The sequence below is a fragment of the Oryctolagus cuniculus genome, chromosome 1, assembly GCF_051225735.1.
Source record: "Oryctolagus cuniculus isolate XC-2025 breed Fujian yellow rabbit chromosome 1, ASM5122573v1, whole genome shotgun sequence".
Lineage (NCBI taxonomy): Eukaryota > Metazoa > Chordata > Mammalia > Lagomorpha > Leporidae > Oryctolagus > Oryctolagus cuniculus.
The window spans coordinates 3,757,421-3,774,360 of NC_142867.1; the positions used below are offsets into that span (position 1 = coordinate 3,757,421).

The 16,940-nt window shown below is 55.4% G+C and overlaps 1 protein-coding gene across 6 annotated transcripts in view; it reads left to right on the plus strand.

Annotated features, from left to right (window-relative positions):
- The window catches only part of LOC100350716 (carnitine O-palmitoyltransferase 1, liver isoform), a 48,746-nt gene that overhangs the window by 1,452 nt on the left and 30,354 nt on the right, over positions 1-16,940 (plus strand). For 3 of the 6 annotated variants that reach the window (XM_089312129.1, XM_051827867.3, XM_089312167.1), the window contains 3 exons: positions 9,888-10,040; positions 11,974-12,113; positions 15,758-15,929. In XM_089312129.1, the coding sequence (XP_089168255.1) occupies positions 9,888-10,040; positions 11,974-12,113; positions 15,758-15,929 (465 nt within the window). Of the gene's footprint in view, positions 1-6,937; positions 7,065-7,274; positions 7,295-9,887; positions 10,041-11,973; positions 12,114-15,757; positions 15,930-16,940 lie in introns of those variants that run through there. The other 3 variants (XM_089312237.1, XM_051827874.3, XM_089312270.1) reach the window with 3 other exon arrangements.

A 16,940-nucleotide genomic window follows, 5' to 3' on the forward strand; every position in this document is an offset into this window, starting at 1 on the left:
TGCCTGGCCTACCAGGTGTACGTTCTTCTTTAGTTCTCTTCGTATAACTTTGCTTCCTCACTTACCTCTGCTCTCTGTCTCACATCAGAATTCTGTCTTAAACAGACAAGGACCCCTGAGCAACCACTATTCAAGCATATTTGTTTCCTTCTAAACTACTAGCCAGTGAGTGAAAAGTTGATTGCAGTGCTGCCAGCAAGCAGGTCCTTGCAAGCTGTTTGGGGCCCTGGTGGGAGAGGTGCCGGGGGGGCACGGGGCTGGTGGGAATGCTGTGCAGGGTGCGCGTGGGCGTGGGGCAGGCTGATCTCCTAAGTCGATTTGGAACCATCACCATGCAGAGTTGGTTCTGTGCAGTGGTTTTGCCTCAGTTCTAAGAGCCTGTAATTACTCCTTCCTAGACTTGACCTTGCACTTGAACTCTATCTTAACATCCGTTGTAGTTTTTAAAAAGGCGAGTTTAGGAGTACACATGTTTTGCATCAAGGAGGCAGAAATCCGTGTCAGGGCCCAGCCCCCAACCTGGAAGTGGAGGGAATTAGAGTGGCCTCCCTTCCGGGGTGCTGTGTTTGGCCCCAGCCCAGGCGGTGGTCACTAAGTGACCTCAGGGCCTCAGGGAAGGTTTTGGGTGCTGGCCTGTGCATGTCCAAGCCCGGCCCTCCATGTCCATTAGTAACAACACTGTAGGAGCAGGCGCTGGGGCGTAGTAGGCTAAGTTTCCACCTAAGGCGCCAGCATCCCATATGGCACTGGTTCATATCCCAGCTGCTCCTTTTCCAGTCCAGCTCTCTGCTGTGGCCTGGGAAAGCAGTGGAGGGTGGCCCAAGTGCTTGGGCCTCTGCACCCGCATGTAAGAGCCGGAGGAGGCTCCTGGCTCCTGGCTTTGGATGGGCCCAGCTCTGGCCATTGCAGCTGTGTGGGGAGTGAACCAGCAGATGGAAGACCTTTCTCTGTATTTCCCTCTCTTTGTAACTCTGCCTCTCAAATAAATAGATATTTATATATTATGTAATTATTATTTAAAATATTAATTTTTTTTTATTTATTTGAGAGGCAGAGTTACAGAATGGCATAGGCTGAGAGAGAGAGGTCTTCCATCCCTGATTCACTCCCCAAATGGCTGTGATAGCCAGAGCTGGGCCAATCCAAAGCCAGGAGCCAGGAGCTTCTCTGGGTCTCCCACATGGGTGTGGGGGCCCCAGCACTTGGATCACCTTCTACTGCTTTCCCAGGCCACAGCAGAGAGCTGGATTAGTAGAGGAGCGGCTGGAACTTGAGCTGGTGCCCATATGGTACGCCAGCAGCTTTACTCTCTGTGCCACAGGGCCAGCCCCAGTAAATAAATCTTTAAAAACAAAACACTGTTAATTTCTCCTACAGCTCTGCAGTGAAGCCCTTTGGACACTCCCTGAGCTCTGTGGGTGTGTGCCTGGTTTCTGGTTTGGGCTGCAGCATTTGCCCTCGGGCAGGTATAATGAGCCCTTAACCATCCCGAAGGTGGAGCTCCGCTTTTCTGGGTGAAGTGCATCACAGCCAGTGGAACAGGATCTGAGTGCCCTTGGACGAACCAGCCATTCCGGAGCTCCCGCTAACCTTTCCCCTACTTTTGCACTGTCACGTCATGACCTGGGGGTGGAGTGGGGTATAGGTGCCTGGCTTCAGGCCATGGGAAGGTGGTGGGCGTGGGAGATGGGACAGGGTGGCTCCTTGGGCCCAGCGCTGTTGCACTTTGATCACTTGCATTTTACCTTGGTTGGAAAAAACATTTAGTCACCCTGCAGGGTTATTGTTGGCAGGCCAGAGTTCTAAGGTTGGTGGAAGCTGAACTTGGATTCTGGAAGAACTGGGGCTTTGAGAACAAAGTGGGGTGGGGGAGCAGGGAGGGAGAGGGAAAGACAGTGCTGACGTTTCGTATTTGAGTGTCCTTTGGCGTCTGCCCTCCGCTTCTGACCCGGCTCCCCGATAACACAGCTGGGGAGGCAGTGCATGATGGCCCAGGTGCTCCACCTGGAATGGAGTTCCTGGTTCTGGACTCAACCTGGCCCAGACCTGGCCGTCGCGGCCGTCTGGGGGAGTGAACCAGCAGAAGGAAGAACTCTGTCTCTCTCACTCTGCCTTCCAAATTAATTAATTAATTAATCTTTTAAAAAAGCTTTTAAACGGGGGCCAGGATCTGACGTCCTGGTGAAGCTGTTGGCTAAGACGCCTGCGTCCCCTGTTGCAGCGCCTGGTTTTGAATCGCTGCTGCGCTTCCAGGCCAGCGTCCTGCTAATGCACACCTGGGAGGCAGCGGTGAGGGCTCGGACGACTGAGCCAGCCAACCTGATGAGGGCCAGCCCCACCTCCTGAGGACATTTGGAGACTGCACCGACGGTTGGGGGCTCTCTCTGTCTTGTCTCTCTGCCCCTCAAATAAACAAACTTTTTAAAAAGATAAAATGCTTTTTCAAGACAGAATATTCAAAATGTGTTCAAATGAGGTACCTCACACTTTAGCTTAAGGAGGCTGCCAGTGTATTCCAATGGTAATTCCAGTCCTGTGCTTTTCTTGTGAGGATTTTGTTTGGTTTTCAAAATAAGCAGTACAAGCAGAGTTAAAAAGGGAGAAATGGGAACGCGGTGCAGAGTACGCTTCCTCCTTAATTGGCTTTCCCTCTCCAGTCACCACCACTACTGACAGTTTCTGTGATAATGTTAGAAGTAATCTGGGCTGTACAGGATATATTTTTATTTTTAATTTTCAGTTTTTTAATTTTTTTAGTCTATGCATTTGAAAGGCAGAGGACAGAGGCCTCCCCTCTGCTGGTTCTACTCCCTAAATTCCTTCAACAGCCAGCGGTGGGTCAGGCTGAACTGCAACCTGACAACTCAGTCTGGGTTTTCCGCCTGAGTGACAGGGACCCAGCTGCTCAGCCATCCCCAGCTGCCTCTCAGGTCCCACACTACCAGGAAGCTGGAATCAGGCACAGAGCTGGAACTGCAACCAGACACACAGATGTGGGGTGCAGGCTTCTCAAGTGGCCCCCAGATGCTGACTCCATGACACATTTTTAGCAGTCTACTGCTTTGCAGAACTGTGGGAGATTGTCCTGTTTGGTGATTTCAGGTATGGTGCTGCCTTTCTTCTCATGCCAACACTGAGTGAACCTTGGGTCCTGAGGCTCTGAGCTGGGATTGGCTGCCTGCTGGAGTCATGTGGCAACCTCAGTTCTGAGAAACCACCTTTGCGTTTCCTTTGTGTGCATTGTTCTGTGTCCAGGAATGTCTGGAACTTAATAATGAAAGAAATACGCTGCCGACTGAGGTGTTCCTGTCCAGGGATGTGGCAGGACAGTTGCCACCCATCAGCTGATCACTGGACGCTGAGCTCCTCGGGGAGAAGGAAAGCAGTGTTCTGTGCTCCTGATGCCGACGGTCTGGCACCTGTCCCAGGCACCGAGGGCGCATCCTAGAATCTTCCAGTCAGGGCTAAGTCCTATTTCTCTTACCAACATTGCTCTTTATTTGTTTATTTATTTATTTATTTTGACAGGCAGAGTGGACAGTGAGAGAGAGACAGAGAGAAAGGTCTTCCTTTGCCGTTGGTTCACCCCTCAATGGCCGGCGCACCGCGCTGATCCGATGGCAGGAGCCAGGTGCTTCTCCTGGTCTCCCATGGGGTGCAGGGCCCAAGCACTTGGGGCCATCCTCCACTGCACTCCCTGCAATAGGAATATTGGTAATAGGAACATTCTGTATCTTCATTTTAAAAGACCTATTTATTCATTTATTTATTTGAAAGAGTGACTGAGAGGAAGACCTCTTCCATCTACCTGAATGCCACAACAGCTGGAGCCAGGCCAGACCAAATCAGGGACCAGGAGCTCCATCTGGGTGTGCCGCGTGGGTGGCGGGGACTCAAATACCTAAGCCATCACCGTTGCCTTCCCAGGCCCATAGCGTGGAGCTGAGTTGGAAATAGAGCAGCTGGGTCTTGAACCAGCTCTGATACGGTCTGCGAGCCTCCCAGGGAGCAGCTCCACCTGCTGTGCTACTAAGTCCATTCCTGTGTTTTAATTATCTTTTAAATATTTGTTTATTTATTTTGAAAGTCAGAGTTACAGAAAGAGGGGGAGTGACAGAGAAGGGAGGGGGAGAGACAGAGAGAGAGAGAGAGAGAGCATCCACTGGTTCACTCCCCAGATGGTTGCAACATCCATAGTGGGCCAGATTGAAGCCAGGAGCCAGGAGCTTCATCTGGGTCTGCCACATGGGTGCAGAGCCCAGGCACTTAGGCCATGCTGTGCTGCTTGCCCAGGCCATTAGCAGAGAGCTGCATTGGAGTGAAGCAGCTGGACACAAACCAGCGCCCGTATGGGGTGCTGGGCTCACAGGTGGCAGCTTTACCTGCTATGCCACAATGCTCAGCCTCATGTATTTTCATTTTTAAAAGAACAAAAATGAATGAAATGCCATATACACCTAAATATCCATCTATCCACCTGTCTATATCCTTGTCTATATACCTATCCACACATCTATCTCCGTATTTTTTTTTTGACAGGTAGAATTATAGACAGACAGACAGAAAAGTCTTCCTTCTGTTGGTTCACTCCCCAAATGGCCGCTATGGCCAGTGCTGCGCTGATCCGAAGCCAGGAGCCAGGTGCTTACTCCTGGTCTCCCATGCGGGTACAGGGCCCGAGCACTTGGGCCATCCTCCACTGCCTTCCTGGGCCACAGCAGAGAGCTGGACTGGAAGAGGAGCAACCGGGACTAGAACCCGGCACCCATATGGGATGTGGGCGCCGCAGGCAGAGGATTAACCTAGTGAGCCACGGCGCCGGCCCCCATCTCCATATTGACTAATTAGCAAGACTGCCGAAACACTGCCAGAACAGAAGCAATTTCCTAGATCTTGGTTGTTACATGAAGTCTCTTCTCGGAGGTTCCTCATCACACAGCAAAGCTGATTGTTTGTTTTATCAGACAAAGGTGGTTTCCACATCACCGTTTTCCCTGGTGTGTTTTGAAATCTGCCAGCACACTTTGCCTGGTGCTGGCCTTTCGCCTCCTTGGCGCAGACTGCTTTCTGTCTGGGCCGCGGGCCTGGGGCGCTCCTGCAGGAGCGAGGCCACTCCGCGTGAGGGCCAGGCCTGTTCCTGAAGAGAATGGGCTCTGCTAGGACGGGCATGGGTTCTGCGGCCAGCATTAGGGTTCACAGGCCCCCGGCCTCTGAGGGGAGGACGTTTTGCTGAAAAGAATTGGTCATGAAGAAAGGAAACACGTTTGCCATATTGCCAAGGTTCTGGGGAAGGAGGTGAACAAGTTATTAAAGTGAAAGTAATCTTGCCAAAATGGAGTAAGATGCTTCAGTGTCTCCCCTCCCAATTCATTCATTTCATTTTCAATACTGGAGGACACTCTGTGGTCCTCACAATGTGGTTTAGAGAAGTAAATAAAGATGTGTGTCCATGAGAAACTAGCAACTTATTTTTGGAGCTTAAACACGTGACTTAGAAGTGGGTCTTTTGCTAGCAAGCGCGAGTGAAAATGCTGAGGGACAGACAGAGTCCCTGTGCTTTGGGGATGCGGATGCAGGGGCCGAGCTGAGCAGGTCCCCAGGAGAGGGGGGCCTAAGCTAAGTGCCAAGAAGAGAGAAGTGGACAACGCACAGAACTCCCAGCTCTGGGAGGTGGCCAGTGGGCTTGGCTGGCCAGAGTGGACGTGGCAGAGAAGGTATGGCCAGATGAACTCTGGACTGACGAGATAAGTTTTAATTATTTATTTATTTAAACAATAAACAGGTTGCACCATCTGGTTCTGCATCTTAGTGACTTTTTTTTAAGGATTTATTTATTTATTTGAAAGGCAGAGTTAGAGAGAGGCAGAGGCAGAGGCAGAGAGAGAGAGAGAGAGGGAGGGAGGTCTTCCATCTGCTGGTTCACTCCCCAAATGGCCGCAGTGGCTTCAGCTGGGCTGATCCGAAGCCAGGAGTCAGGAGCTTCATCCAGGTCTCTGATGCAGGTGCAGGGGCCCAAGGACTTGGGCCGTCCTCTGCTGCTTTCCCAGGCTCATTATCAGGGAGCTGCATCGGAACACAAACCAGCGCAGGTATGGGATGCCAGCACTGCATGTGGTGGTCAAACCTCTACACCGCAGTGCGCAGCCCTCCTGGTGATTTTTTGAGTAGAGTAATGTAAGGTGCTTAAGTGCTCTGGTGTGGACCTTGGCGATGCGTCTCCTCCAGTGGCTCTCAAGACTGTTGAAAAAATTCTCTCCCCCCTTCCTTCTTCCCTTCCTTCCTCCCTCCCTTTGTGTGTGTGTGTGTGTGTGTGTGTGTGTGTGTGTGTGAGAGAGAGAGAGAGAGAGAGAGAGAGAGAGAGAGAGGAAGAAGCAGAAAGCAAGAAATCTTCTATCTGCTGGTTCATTCCCCCAGTGATTGCAACAGAGGGACTGGACAGAGCGAAGTCAGGAGCTGGATACTCCAGCCAGGCCTCCTGCAGCGTGGCGGGGCCCACGTACTTGGGGTGTGACTCCCAGCTTTCCAGGCACATTAGAAGGGAGCTGCAGCAGAAACAGAGTCTTCAGAATGTATACGGGGCTGCATCTGGGATGCAGCTTAACCTGCCGCCACCATTCTAGCTCATCCCAGGACTCCTGAAGGGTTCCGATGCTCCCTGGGGTGGCAGAGCCCTGAGTGGTTTCAGGCAGAGAGGTCTGTGGGTGATCCCTACCCGAGCCAGCAGCCAGGGCTCATGTCCACTGGGGTTAGAGGTGAAGTCGGGCTCCAGGCCACCATGCTTGCTTCTCAGAAATGAGTTGTGTGTTTTCCCTGACAATGAACACATCCACGCTCCGGGCAGTGCTGGTCCACGGGGACAGAGGGCATGTTGGCCTTGGCACACTCCATACAATGCTGGACGTCCCCCAGCAGCCAGCAGGTTGCTGCCACAGTGACCCCTCTGGTTTTCCAGAGCTGACCCGAGGACTCAGAGCGGCCTTGCCTGAGGGACGTCCCCAGGGGTCCGTTCTGTCACCTGCCCAGAACTGCTTGTAGGGGAGGAGCAGCCGGGCTGCTGACCGGAGGTGAGCCCTCTGCAGCCAGTTCGCTCTGCGCAGAGCTGCGGTCCAGAGGTCGGGGGCCGGGGCAGGGACTGAGTGAGCGACAGGGAGAGGGTGAGCCCCCTGTCCACCCACGTCTGCTTGCTCGTTCTCAGCTCTCTTCCTCTTCCCTCGGCCGCGTCTCTGGTGCAGCATTTGCGTCCTCTGCTCCAGGCATCCTGGACCTGGGCGCAGGTGCACACTCTGCCGCGCAGGTTAGAACCCAGCGGTCGTGCTGTGCAAACTTCGTGGCAGGAGCCAGGACTTTTTCTCCACCTTGGGCTGTGGTGTGCCTCAGATTCTGGGCACCCTGGGGGTGATGTAGATTAGAGAGCAACTGAGGGGGGCTCATGAGGTGTGTGTATGTGTGTGTGCGCGCCCGCGCTCCTGTTTGGGAGTGGGTAGAGGAGGGAGAGCTGGGAGAGGTGTGAGGGCCAGGCTGTTGCTGGTGGGCAGGTGTGAGCAGAACGAGCCCAGGCGGGGCAGCATGCCTGCCCACATGAGCAGCGGTGGGGCACGGCCCAAGAGCAGCTCTGGTCTGTTGATGCCCGGGCAAGGCTAGTGCTGGCAGTGGTCTAAAGAGACTGGTGGGAGGAGGGCACAGGCATATGGAGAAGGGGCCAGGGTGATACCCGGCTTGTATCATTCAGCATAGCAGAGAGTTTGAAAGCAGGGGTCGTGTGCACAGGTTGCAGTGAAAGCCCTGGGCAGGGCCTGGGCCGGGCAGACTGCTGGGGGCTGGGGAGCAGGATGGAGCTGCCCAGCAGCTCAGAAGCACGGGGTGAGGGGCCGCAGCAGGTGTGCCTGCTGACCGGGCAGTGGGGCTGCTCCGCAGAGACCAGTGGTTCCTTACGCGGTGTGCTGGGGATGTGGCATTGCCCCCAGCTGCCTGTGGAGGTGAGGGACTGGTGCTCGCCCAGCCCCGAGCCCCTGCGGTGCCTTGTGCCGCCCTGCTTGCGGCGGCCTCTGGAAGGCTGAGGGTAGGGAGAGGCCGCCCAGCACGAGGTGGCCGGGATCCAGACCCAGGCCCGGCCTGCCAGCTGGAGCCCACACAGCTGGCCCGCGGGCCCTTCCTCTCCCAGCCACCGGGACTCCCAGCTGTGCCACGCCAGCGCACGGGAGCAGTGCTGTGGGACGCCAGGAGTCCTGCCAAGCGGGAGAGTTGGAGTCAGAACACGCAGGTGCCCGTGGCCTCCCGCCCTCACCGAGAGGTGGCCGGAGGAGAGAGGAGGGGCAGGTGCCTCCAGGCAGGCTGGGCCTGTCTCAGGCCTTGCTGTGGCAGAAAACGGGCAGGTTCTAACACAGCGGGAAGGACTGGCACGAGCCGGGCAAAGCGTAGAGCAGCTGCCTTCTTGGAGCCCCTGGGCCTGCGCTGTTGGCTGCTGGGGCGAGCTGAGTGGAGATGGGCGGTGAGCAGCTGAAGCCAGGAGCCAGGTGCTTCCTCCAGGTCTCCCATGCGGGTGCAGGGGCCCAAGGACTTGGGCCATCTTCCAGTGCTTTCCCAGGCCACAGCAGAGAGCTAGATCGGAAGTGGAGTAGCTGGGTCTCAAACTGGCGCCCATATGGGATGCTGGCGCTCCAGGCCAGTACGTCAACCCACTTCACCACATCGCCAGCCCCGCTCAAGCAGGTTTGACTGCAGACTCAGCCTCTGGCGGAGGCAGACTCAGCCCTCCTGGGAGCTCTCAGCCTGTGCGTGGGGGCCCTGGATCCGTACACTGCTCTCTGAGAGCCGGACCTCGTTTCTCAATGCAGCGCCAGTGCACGCCTGTGGCCGCTGTGCACACCTGGAGGTCAGGGCCTCCGGCCGGTGTGGACTCACTGGCGGATGTTCTGGGGTCTCCTCTGCCGGCCTCCAGGGGCTGTTGTGAAGACTGGGACTTGTCTCAGGCCCGCTAGTCGCTTCCTGGGTCAGCTGGGTGTGGCCTGGGATTGACCAGGCCAGTGGGTAGTGATTTCCCCTGGTGTGGCCTCTGTGGTCATCCCAGCCTCTAAGCAGAAGCAGCTAGACAGGGGAGAGGGTGCAAAATATGGTGACAAAAATCCACATCCAGCTTTTTGAAGGTTTATTTATATATTTGAATGTCGGAGTTACAGAGAGAGAGGGAGAGACACTCAGAGAGATCTTCCCTCTGTTGGTTCATCCCACAGATGGCTGCGGGAGCCAGGAGCTTCTTCCAGAATTCCCACATGGGTGGAGGGGACCCAAGGGCTTTGCCCAGTTTGCACTGCTTTCTCACGTGTATCGCAAGGAAGCTGGATTGGAAATGGAGGAGCCAGGATGTGAACAGGTGCCCATATGGACTACCGCTGTCACAGGCAGTGACTTTACCTGCTGTGCCACAGCGCTGGCCCCCAAATCCAGTATTTTAATGAAAAACATTAAATCTCTTAAACGGGAAAAAAAAACTTAAATTCAAAATGAATTCTATATGAAAAATTTTCTAGTATCTAGGAAAGCGCATGACGCCAGTGCTGTGGCACGGTGGATTAAGCCATGGCCTGTAGCACTGGCATCCTCCATGGGCGCTGGTTCAAGCCCCCAGTGCGCCACTTGTGATCCAGCTCCCTGCTAATGTGCACCAAGAAAGCAGTGGAAGAGGGCCCACGTCCTTGGGCCCGTGCACAGAGGAGAGACCTGGACGAAGCTCCTGACTTCGGCCTGGCCCAGCCCCAGTCATTGCGGTCACTCGGGGGTGAACCAGAAGATGGAAGCTCTCTCTCTCTCTCTGTAAGTCTGCCTTTCAAAGAAGTAAATAAATCTTAGAGAAGTGCTGTGCTGTGTCATGTGCTTCCACTTCTCCCCAGGCAATCGCTGAAGCTGACAGAGGCTCACCAGGCTGCGGCCGTCAGCTCCCAGGCGCTGCGGACGCCATGGACCTGCATCGAAGCCAAGAAGTCCTTCAGGAAATCCGTCTCCCTGCACTGCATTCCTGGAAAAAGAGGATCATGAGATTCAAGGTTTTCCCATGCTTGTTTAGGTCCATGTACAGCAGATACTTTGCCACCTGGGAGTGGGTCTCGTGTCTCCCAGACGGCACGGCAGCAGCTCTATCCCTGGTGCTCAGGCGTACGGAGCAGCCTCACGTGCGTCCTGGCGCACTGAGCTCTTGAAGAAACCCGGTGAGGCAGGTAGAGCGGCTCGCATGCTGTAGAACAGCTAAGGAGACGGGCTCTGAGGGTAAGCAGCCAACCTACAAAAGGAGACTGGAGACTAGCACCCTAGATTCCTTGTCAAAAAGGACTTTTCCCGAACTTAGGCGGCTTGATTTCATAGTTGCCTTGCTGGCGGACTACTCCAGCGTGTGAACGGTCTGTGTGGTCCAGTGCTGCTCCGCCCCTCCACCTCTTCTCCGTTCTGATCACCTGCAGAGGTGGACATTTATTTCCTTGTTTTAGTGGGAGTCTTACTTTCATTAACAAATAAGTGTGAATCGATGTGCATTTGAAAAATTAAGATCCGCTCATCAAGTGTCAAGTGAGAGCTACCCAGCCTCCCGAGGGGGCTGCCATTCAGTTTGTGGGTTCTCCAGGCCCCTCTTGCCAGACAGCCAAGGAGAGGGCTGTTAGGAGCGCTTAGAAGCAGCTGCAGTAGGGAGAGGAGTCCTGGGAGCCGGCTCTGCTGCACGGGTGTCCTGGGGCGCAGCTGATGGTTGCCAGTGAGTGAGTCTACTGCAGCGGTGGATGGCTTTCAAATAAATAAATAAATCTTTAAAAAAAGTGAATAGAATAATGATCCCCCATTGCTGGTCTTCTAGTTTTAATAGCTATCAAAACTGCCAATTTCTTTCTTTCTTTTTTTTTTTTTTTTTTTTGACAGGCAGAGTTAGACAGTGAGAGAGGAGACAGAGAGAAAGGTCTTCCTTCCATTGGTTCACCCCGCAATGGCCGCTGCGGCCGGCGTGCTGTGCTGATCCGAAGCCAGGAGCCAGGTGCTTCTCCTGGTCTCCCATGGGGTGCAGGGCCCAAACACTTGGGCCATCCTCCACTGCACTCCCGGGCCACAGCAGAGAGCTGGCCTGGAAGAGGGGCAACCGGGACAGAATCCGGCGCCCCGACTGGGACTAGAACCTGGTGTGCTGGCGCTGCAGGCGGAGGATTAGCCAAGTGAGCCGCAGTGCCGGCCCCAATTTCATAGAACTCTTGTCTCTGTCCCCCACTCCTTTTGTGGTGTAAAGGGTAGAGTATTTTCTAGAAAAAAATTTTTTAGGATTTATTTATTTGAGAGGCAGAGGCAGAGAGAGAGAGATTCTATCAGTTGGTTCACTCTCCAAATGACTCAATGGCCAGAGCTAGGCTGATCTGAAGCCAGGAGCCAGGAGCTTCCTCCAGTCTCCCACGTGGGTGCAGAGGCCCAGGGACTTGGGACGTCTTCTACTGCTTTCCCAGGCCACGGCAGAGAGCTGGATCAGAAATAGAGCAACCAGGACTTGAACTGGTACTGCAGAGGCTTAACCCACTATGCCACAGCACCAGCCCCTCCAGCCAATTCTTGACATGGAGTTAGGACTCCTGTACATACTTTGGGTCCGTCAGGGTCTTGATCAGGAGTGAAGGGAGAGGCAGGTGGGAGCCGAGGTCTCAGGGCGCCCTCCATGGAGCAGGCTGGGGAGAGGACTCCGCTGTGTCAGTCCGGGGGAGCTTGGGGAGTCTGTTAAACCGGTGCAGGGGGTGATCCGATGTCGGGGAGCTGTCGCGGGGGGGCCTTGGCTTAGAGGAGGAAGGGAAGAGGCTGCCTGTGGCTGGCACCGCTGCAGGATTCCCAGTGGTGACAGCGAGGTCCCCTAGTTCCCCACTGCCCGGTGCCCCAGCCGCTCAGTCCCCAGGGCCGCGGGGGCGGTCACGGCGTGGGTTGTGGGGGGACATAGCCGACAGTTCTCTCGTCTGTTTCCAGAATGGCATCATCACTAGCATGTACCCAGCAGGCCCCTCCAGTTGGCTCATCGTGGTGGTGGGTGTGATGTCCTCAACGTACGGCAAAATGGACCCCTCCTTGGGAATCATTGCCAGAATCAGTGAGACCCTCGACATGATGTAAGTGATCTTTTTAAAAAATGTTTATTGGCTTATTATAAAGAATATTTTATTGTTATTTTTAAGGATTTATTTTTAATTGAGAGGCAGAGGGACACAGAGAGAGGGAGGTAGATCTTCCATATGCTGCTTCACTCCCCAGATGCCTCCAACAGACAGAGATAGGACAAAACCAGAAGCCAGAAATTCCATGCTCGTCTTACTTGTGGGTGGCAGGAACCTAAGTATTTAGGGCATTATCCCTTGCCTCCTAAGCACATTAGCAGGGAGCTGGATCAGAATTGCAAAGTGGCCCAAACTAGAGCCAGGCACTCTAATATTTTTATGTGGGTGTTCCAAGTGATGGCTTAACTTGCTATGCCACAATGTCTGTCCTCAAGGCTATTTTAAAGGACATAAATGTACAGTCAGATGAAAAGATACATAGGACGAGGTCTGGAAAGACCCGTAGCCAGTTCAGTTGCACCACACTCTTGGGACAAGGATATGGTCTTGTTCACCTTCCTGGGAGCCAAGTGGAGTAGTCTTGACAAATCTCCAAACATAGAGAAAGTTACTAAGCTGTCATTTAAAAAAATATTTATTTATTTATTTATTTATTTATTTGAAAGACAGAGTTACAGAGAGGCAGAGGCAAGAGGAAAGAGAGAGAGAGATCTTTCATCCACTGGTTCCCTCCCCAGTGGCTGCAACAGCTGGAGCTGGGCCGATCCGAAGCCAGGAGCCAGGAGCTTCCTCCGGGTCTCCCACCTGGGTGCAGGGGCCCATCTTCCACTGCTTTCCCAGGCCATTTGCAGGGAGCTGGATCACAGATGGCACAGCTGGGACACAAACCGGTGCCCCGTGCAGTGCCGGCATTGCAGGCGGCGGCTTTCACCTGCTCCTCCACAGCGCTGGCCCCTGGGGTCCCGGGCTGTGCTGGGCTCCTGGCGGGCGCACTCCCGAGAGCAGCTGGGCAACACCCAGCATGTGTTTCCCGAGTGCCTCTGGTGTCCCTTATTCCCTGCCCTCCAAACGTTGGCCCTGACTCTCACCTTGGACCTGGGGATCAGACCCTGTGCTGCGGTGACGTCATTGAGGTCTTGCCAGTGCCAGCGAGGAAGCTCCAGGGAGGGGAGGCGCAGGTGCCTGGCGGGGTCACAGGAGGAGCGGGGTCACAGGAGGAGCAGGGGGGGGGGGAGGGAGGGTCACAGGAGGAGGGGGCGGGGTCACAGGAGGAGGGGCAGGGTCACAGAGGAGGGGCGGGGTCACAGGCAGAGGGGGCGGGGTCACAGGAGGAGGGGGGATCACAGGAGGAGGGGTGGCTCACAGGAGGAGGGGCGAGGTCACAGGAGGAGGGGCGAGGTCACAGGAGGAGGGGCGGGGTCACAGGAGGAGGGGGCGGGGTCACAGGAGGAGGGGCAGGGTCACAGAGGAGGGGCGGGGTCACAGGTGGAGGGAGCAGGGTCACAGGCAGAGGGGGCGGGGCCACAGGAGGAGGGGCGGGGTCACAGGAGGAGGGGGTCACAGGAGGAGGGGCGGGGTCACAGGAGGAGGGGGGGTCACAGGAGGAGGGGCGGGGTCTCAGGAGGAGGGGCGGGGTCACAGGAAGAGGGGCGAGGTCACAGGAGGAGGGGCGGGGTCACAGGAGGAGGGGTGGGGTCTCAGGAGGAGGGGCGGGGTCACAGGAGGGGCGGGGTCACAGGAGGAGGGGTGGGGTCACAGGAGGAGGGGCGGGGTCTCAGGAGGAGGGGCGGGGTCACAGGAGGGGCGGGGTCACAGGAGGAGGGGGTCACAGGAGGGGCGGGGTCACAGGAGGGGCGGGGTCACAGGAGGAGGGGCGGGGTCACAGGAGGAGGGGCGGGGTCTCAGGAGGAGGGGTGGGGTCACAGGAGGGGCGGGGTCACAGGAGGAGGGGGTCACAGGAGGGGCGGGGTCACAGGAGGAGGGGCGGGGTCATAGGAGGAGGGGGCGGGGTCACAGGAGGAGGGGTGGGGTCACAGGAGGCGGGGTCACAGGAGGAGGGGTGGGGTCACAGGAGGGGTGGGGTCACAGGAGGGGGCGGGGAAGCTGGGGCTCCAGCAGCTCCAGCAGCTCCAGCAGCTCCAGCTCTGGGGTCTGTGCTTGTCCAGTGCACGCAGAGCCTCCCTGTAGGGCCCTGCCTGGGACACGGGCAGCGTGTGAGCAGACGGTGGGACCCGGGCGCCCAGGGACCTCGTGCGGCCGCCGCCTCGGGCTTCCCCGCACGCTCGGCTCCTGGTCGAACGCGCCGCGGTGTCTCGCAATGGCCGAGCTGTCCCATGCCAGATACTCAGTCCCAGTTTCGTGTGCTGTTTTCACTGACGAACATTTTAGGACCCAGACAATGGGACAAGTACCCCCCCCCCCATGCTGGTCCCAGAATCGTGCCTTGTGTTTCAGGCCAGGAACTCCACGTGCAAGGGGCAGTGCGGGGTCAGGGCTAAGCTACAAGTGAAGTGGTGCATCCCTGCAACCCTTCCTGCTTGTTCCGTGCTAAAGGAGTGAGAAATAAATTAGCTGAAGTGTAACAGATGAAAACCTCCTCATAGCTCAGGAGTGAATTTCATCCTGAGGACAAAACACAAGCAGATTGCCCTCGACTGTGAATTTGAAAGACAGGACTGCAGAGAGGGAGAGACAGAGACACAGAGACACAGAGAAAGGGAAAGATACTGATTTTCTGTCTGCTGATTCACTCCCTAAATGTCTGCAACAAACCAGGAGCCCGAAACTCCATGTGGGTTTTCACTGGAGGCGGCAGGGGCCCACGCGCTGGAGCCTTCCTTGACTGCTTTCCCAGGTGCGTTAGCAAGGAGCTGGATTGTGGCGGAGCACGGGGACTGGAGCTGGGACATGCCCTGTAAAGCTTTTCTAGTGGCTGTTGTTTCTGATTAAGATGGTACTCCTAGCAGGTACCGCCCAGCCATCCCAAGTAAGCACTTCACACTTCGGAGAGGAGCTGGAGCTCTTTCCCAGCACCTTCTAAATGTGGCCAGTCACTCAGCCCCGCCGAAGTGAGCGTCTCTTATCGGGAATCAGAAAGCTATCAAACAGGGCACAGCCTCTCTGTCTAACGCAGCTTTGAGTTGGACAGTGGTGTTCTTTCTGAAGGCACAAGTTGGACATTGATTACCCAAAGGTTTAAAATCCAAGGACAGCCGGCGCCGCGGCTCACTAGGCTAATCCTCCGCCTAGCGGCGCCGGCACACCGGGTTCTAGTCCCGGTTGGGGCGCCGGATTCTGTCCCGGTTGCCCCTCTTCCAGGCCAGCTCTCTGCTGTGGCCCGGGAGTGCAGTGGAGGATGGCCCAGGTGCTTGGGCCCTGCACCCCATGGGAGACCAGGAAAAGCACCTGGCTCCTGGCTCCTGCCATCGGATCAGCGCGGTGCGCCGGCCGCAGCGCGCTGGCCGCGGCGGCCATTGGAGGGTGAACCAACGGCAAAAAGGAAGACCTTTCTCTCTGTCTCTCTCTCTCACTGTCCACTCTGCCTGTCAAAAATAAAAAAATAAAATAAATAAATAAATAAATAAATAAAATCCAAGGACAGTGCTACGTGACAGGGGCAGCCGTGAGGTCTGTGACGCAGCGGCCCAGGGCTCCCTTCCCTGCTGAGGAGTGTGCGTGGGTCTCACTCGTCTCCCCAGGGGCCGCATGTCCAGCCAGACGAAGACCGTGGTCAGCGGCGTGCTCTTCGGCACGGGCCTCTGGGTGGCCCTCATCATCACCATGCGCTGCTCCCTGAAGGTGCTCCTCTCCTACCACGGCTGGATGTTCGCCGAGCACGGCAAAATGGGTCGCGCCACCAGGATCTGGATGGTGAGGCGCCGCCCTCAGGGTGGGGCTGGGCGGGCACGGTCTGCTGCTTGAAAAATATTTAATTGGCCCAAGATCCAGCATATCAGGGGGCTTTAAAAAGTTCATGGGAAAAACAGACATTATGCCAAAACTGTGGCTGCATTTTAGTTTCTGTTCCAAAATAAAAATGACCTTTTAATTCCATTTCCCCAGAGCTTTCTGAAGTACGCACGTATTTATGGGGTACAAAGTGGCATTTCAATATTTATACAGAATGTGTATGTCTGTTCCCTGACTAGAGCAAGGCAGTGGCATATCCATCGTCTCAAACATTTATCATTTCTTTATGTTAAGAATATTCTTTCTTTAACAATAAGTAGTATATGATTTTATGTGCAACTTTATGACAATCATTTAGAAAATGTACATGAAATGGAAACACTTTTCGGAGCATAATTGTCAGTCCTGTCATAAGGCATCCCGAAGAGTCTGTCACCTTCTAGTGTACTGAGAACATCTGGATGCCCTCTAGTAGCTGCTGTGGTGTTCACAGTTGCTGACGCGTAGCTGCCCTCCCAGCTGCCCTCCCAGCTGCCCTCCCAGCTGCGGAGCTTTCGCAGTCACCCTTCTGTCCGCCTGCGCCCTCTGCTGGCTCTCAGGCTCAGAGCAGGGGCCTTGTGGTTCTCGGGACACGTGGTTTCTGACTTCAGTCGACTTCCAACTGTCGGAGGGGTTCGGTTCACCATGAAACCTGCACGAGGACTAAAGAATGTTTTTCTTTTATTTTTTAAGACTTATTTTATTTATTTGAAAGACAGGATTATAGAGAGAGAGGGAGAGACAGAGAGAGATTTTCCATCGCTGGTCCACTCCCAGATGGCTGCAGTGGCTGGGATGGCCAGGCCACAGCCAGGAGCCAGGAGCTTCTTCTGGATCTCTCGTGGGCGTGGCAGGGGTCCTGGAACTTGGGCCATCTGCCACTGCTTTTTCAGGCCGTTAGCAAGGAGCTGCATTAGAAGTAGAGCAACCATT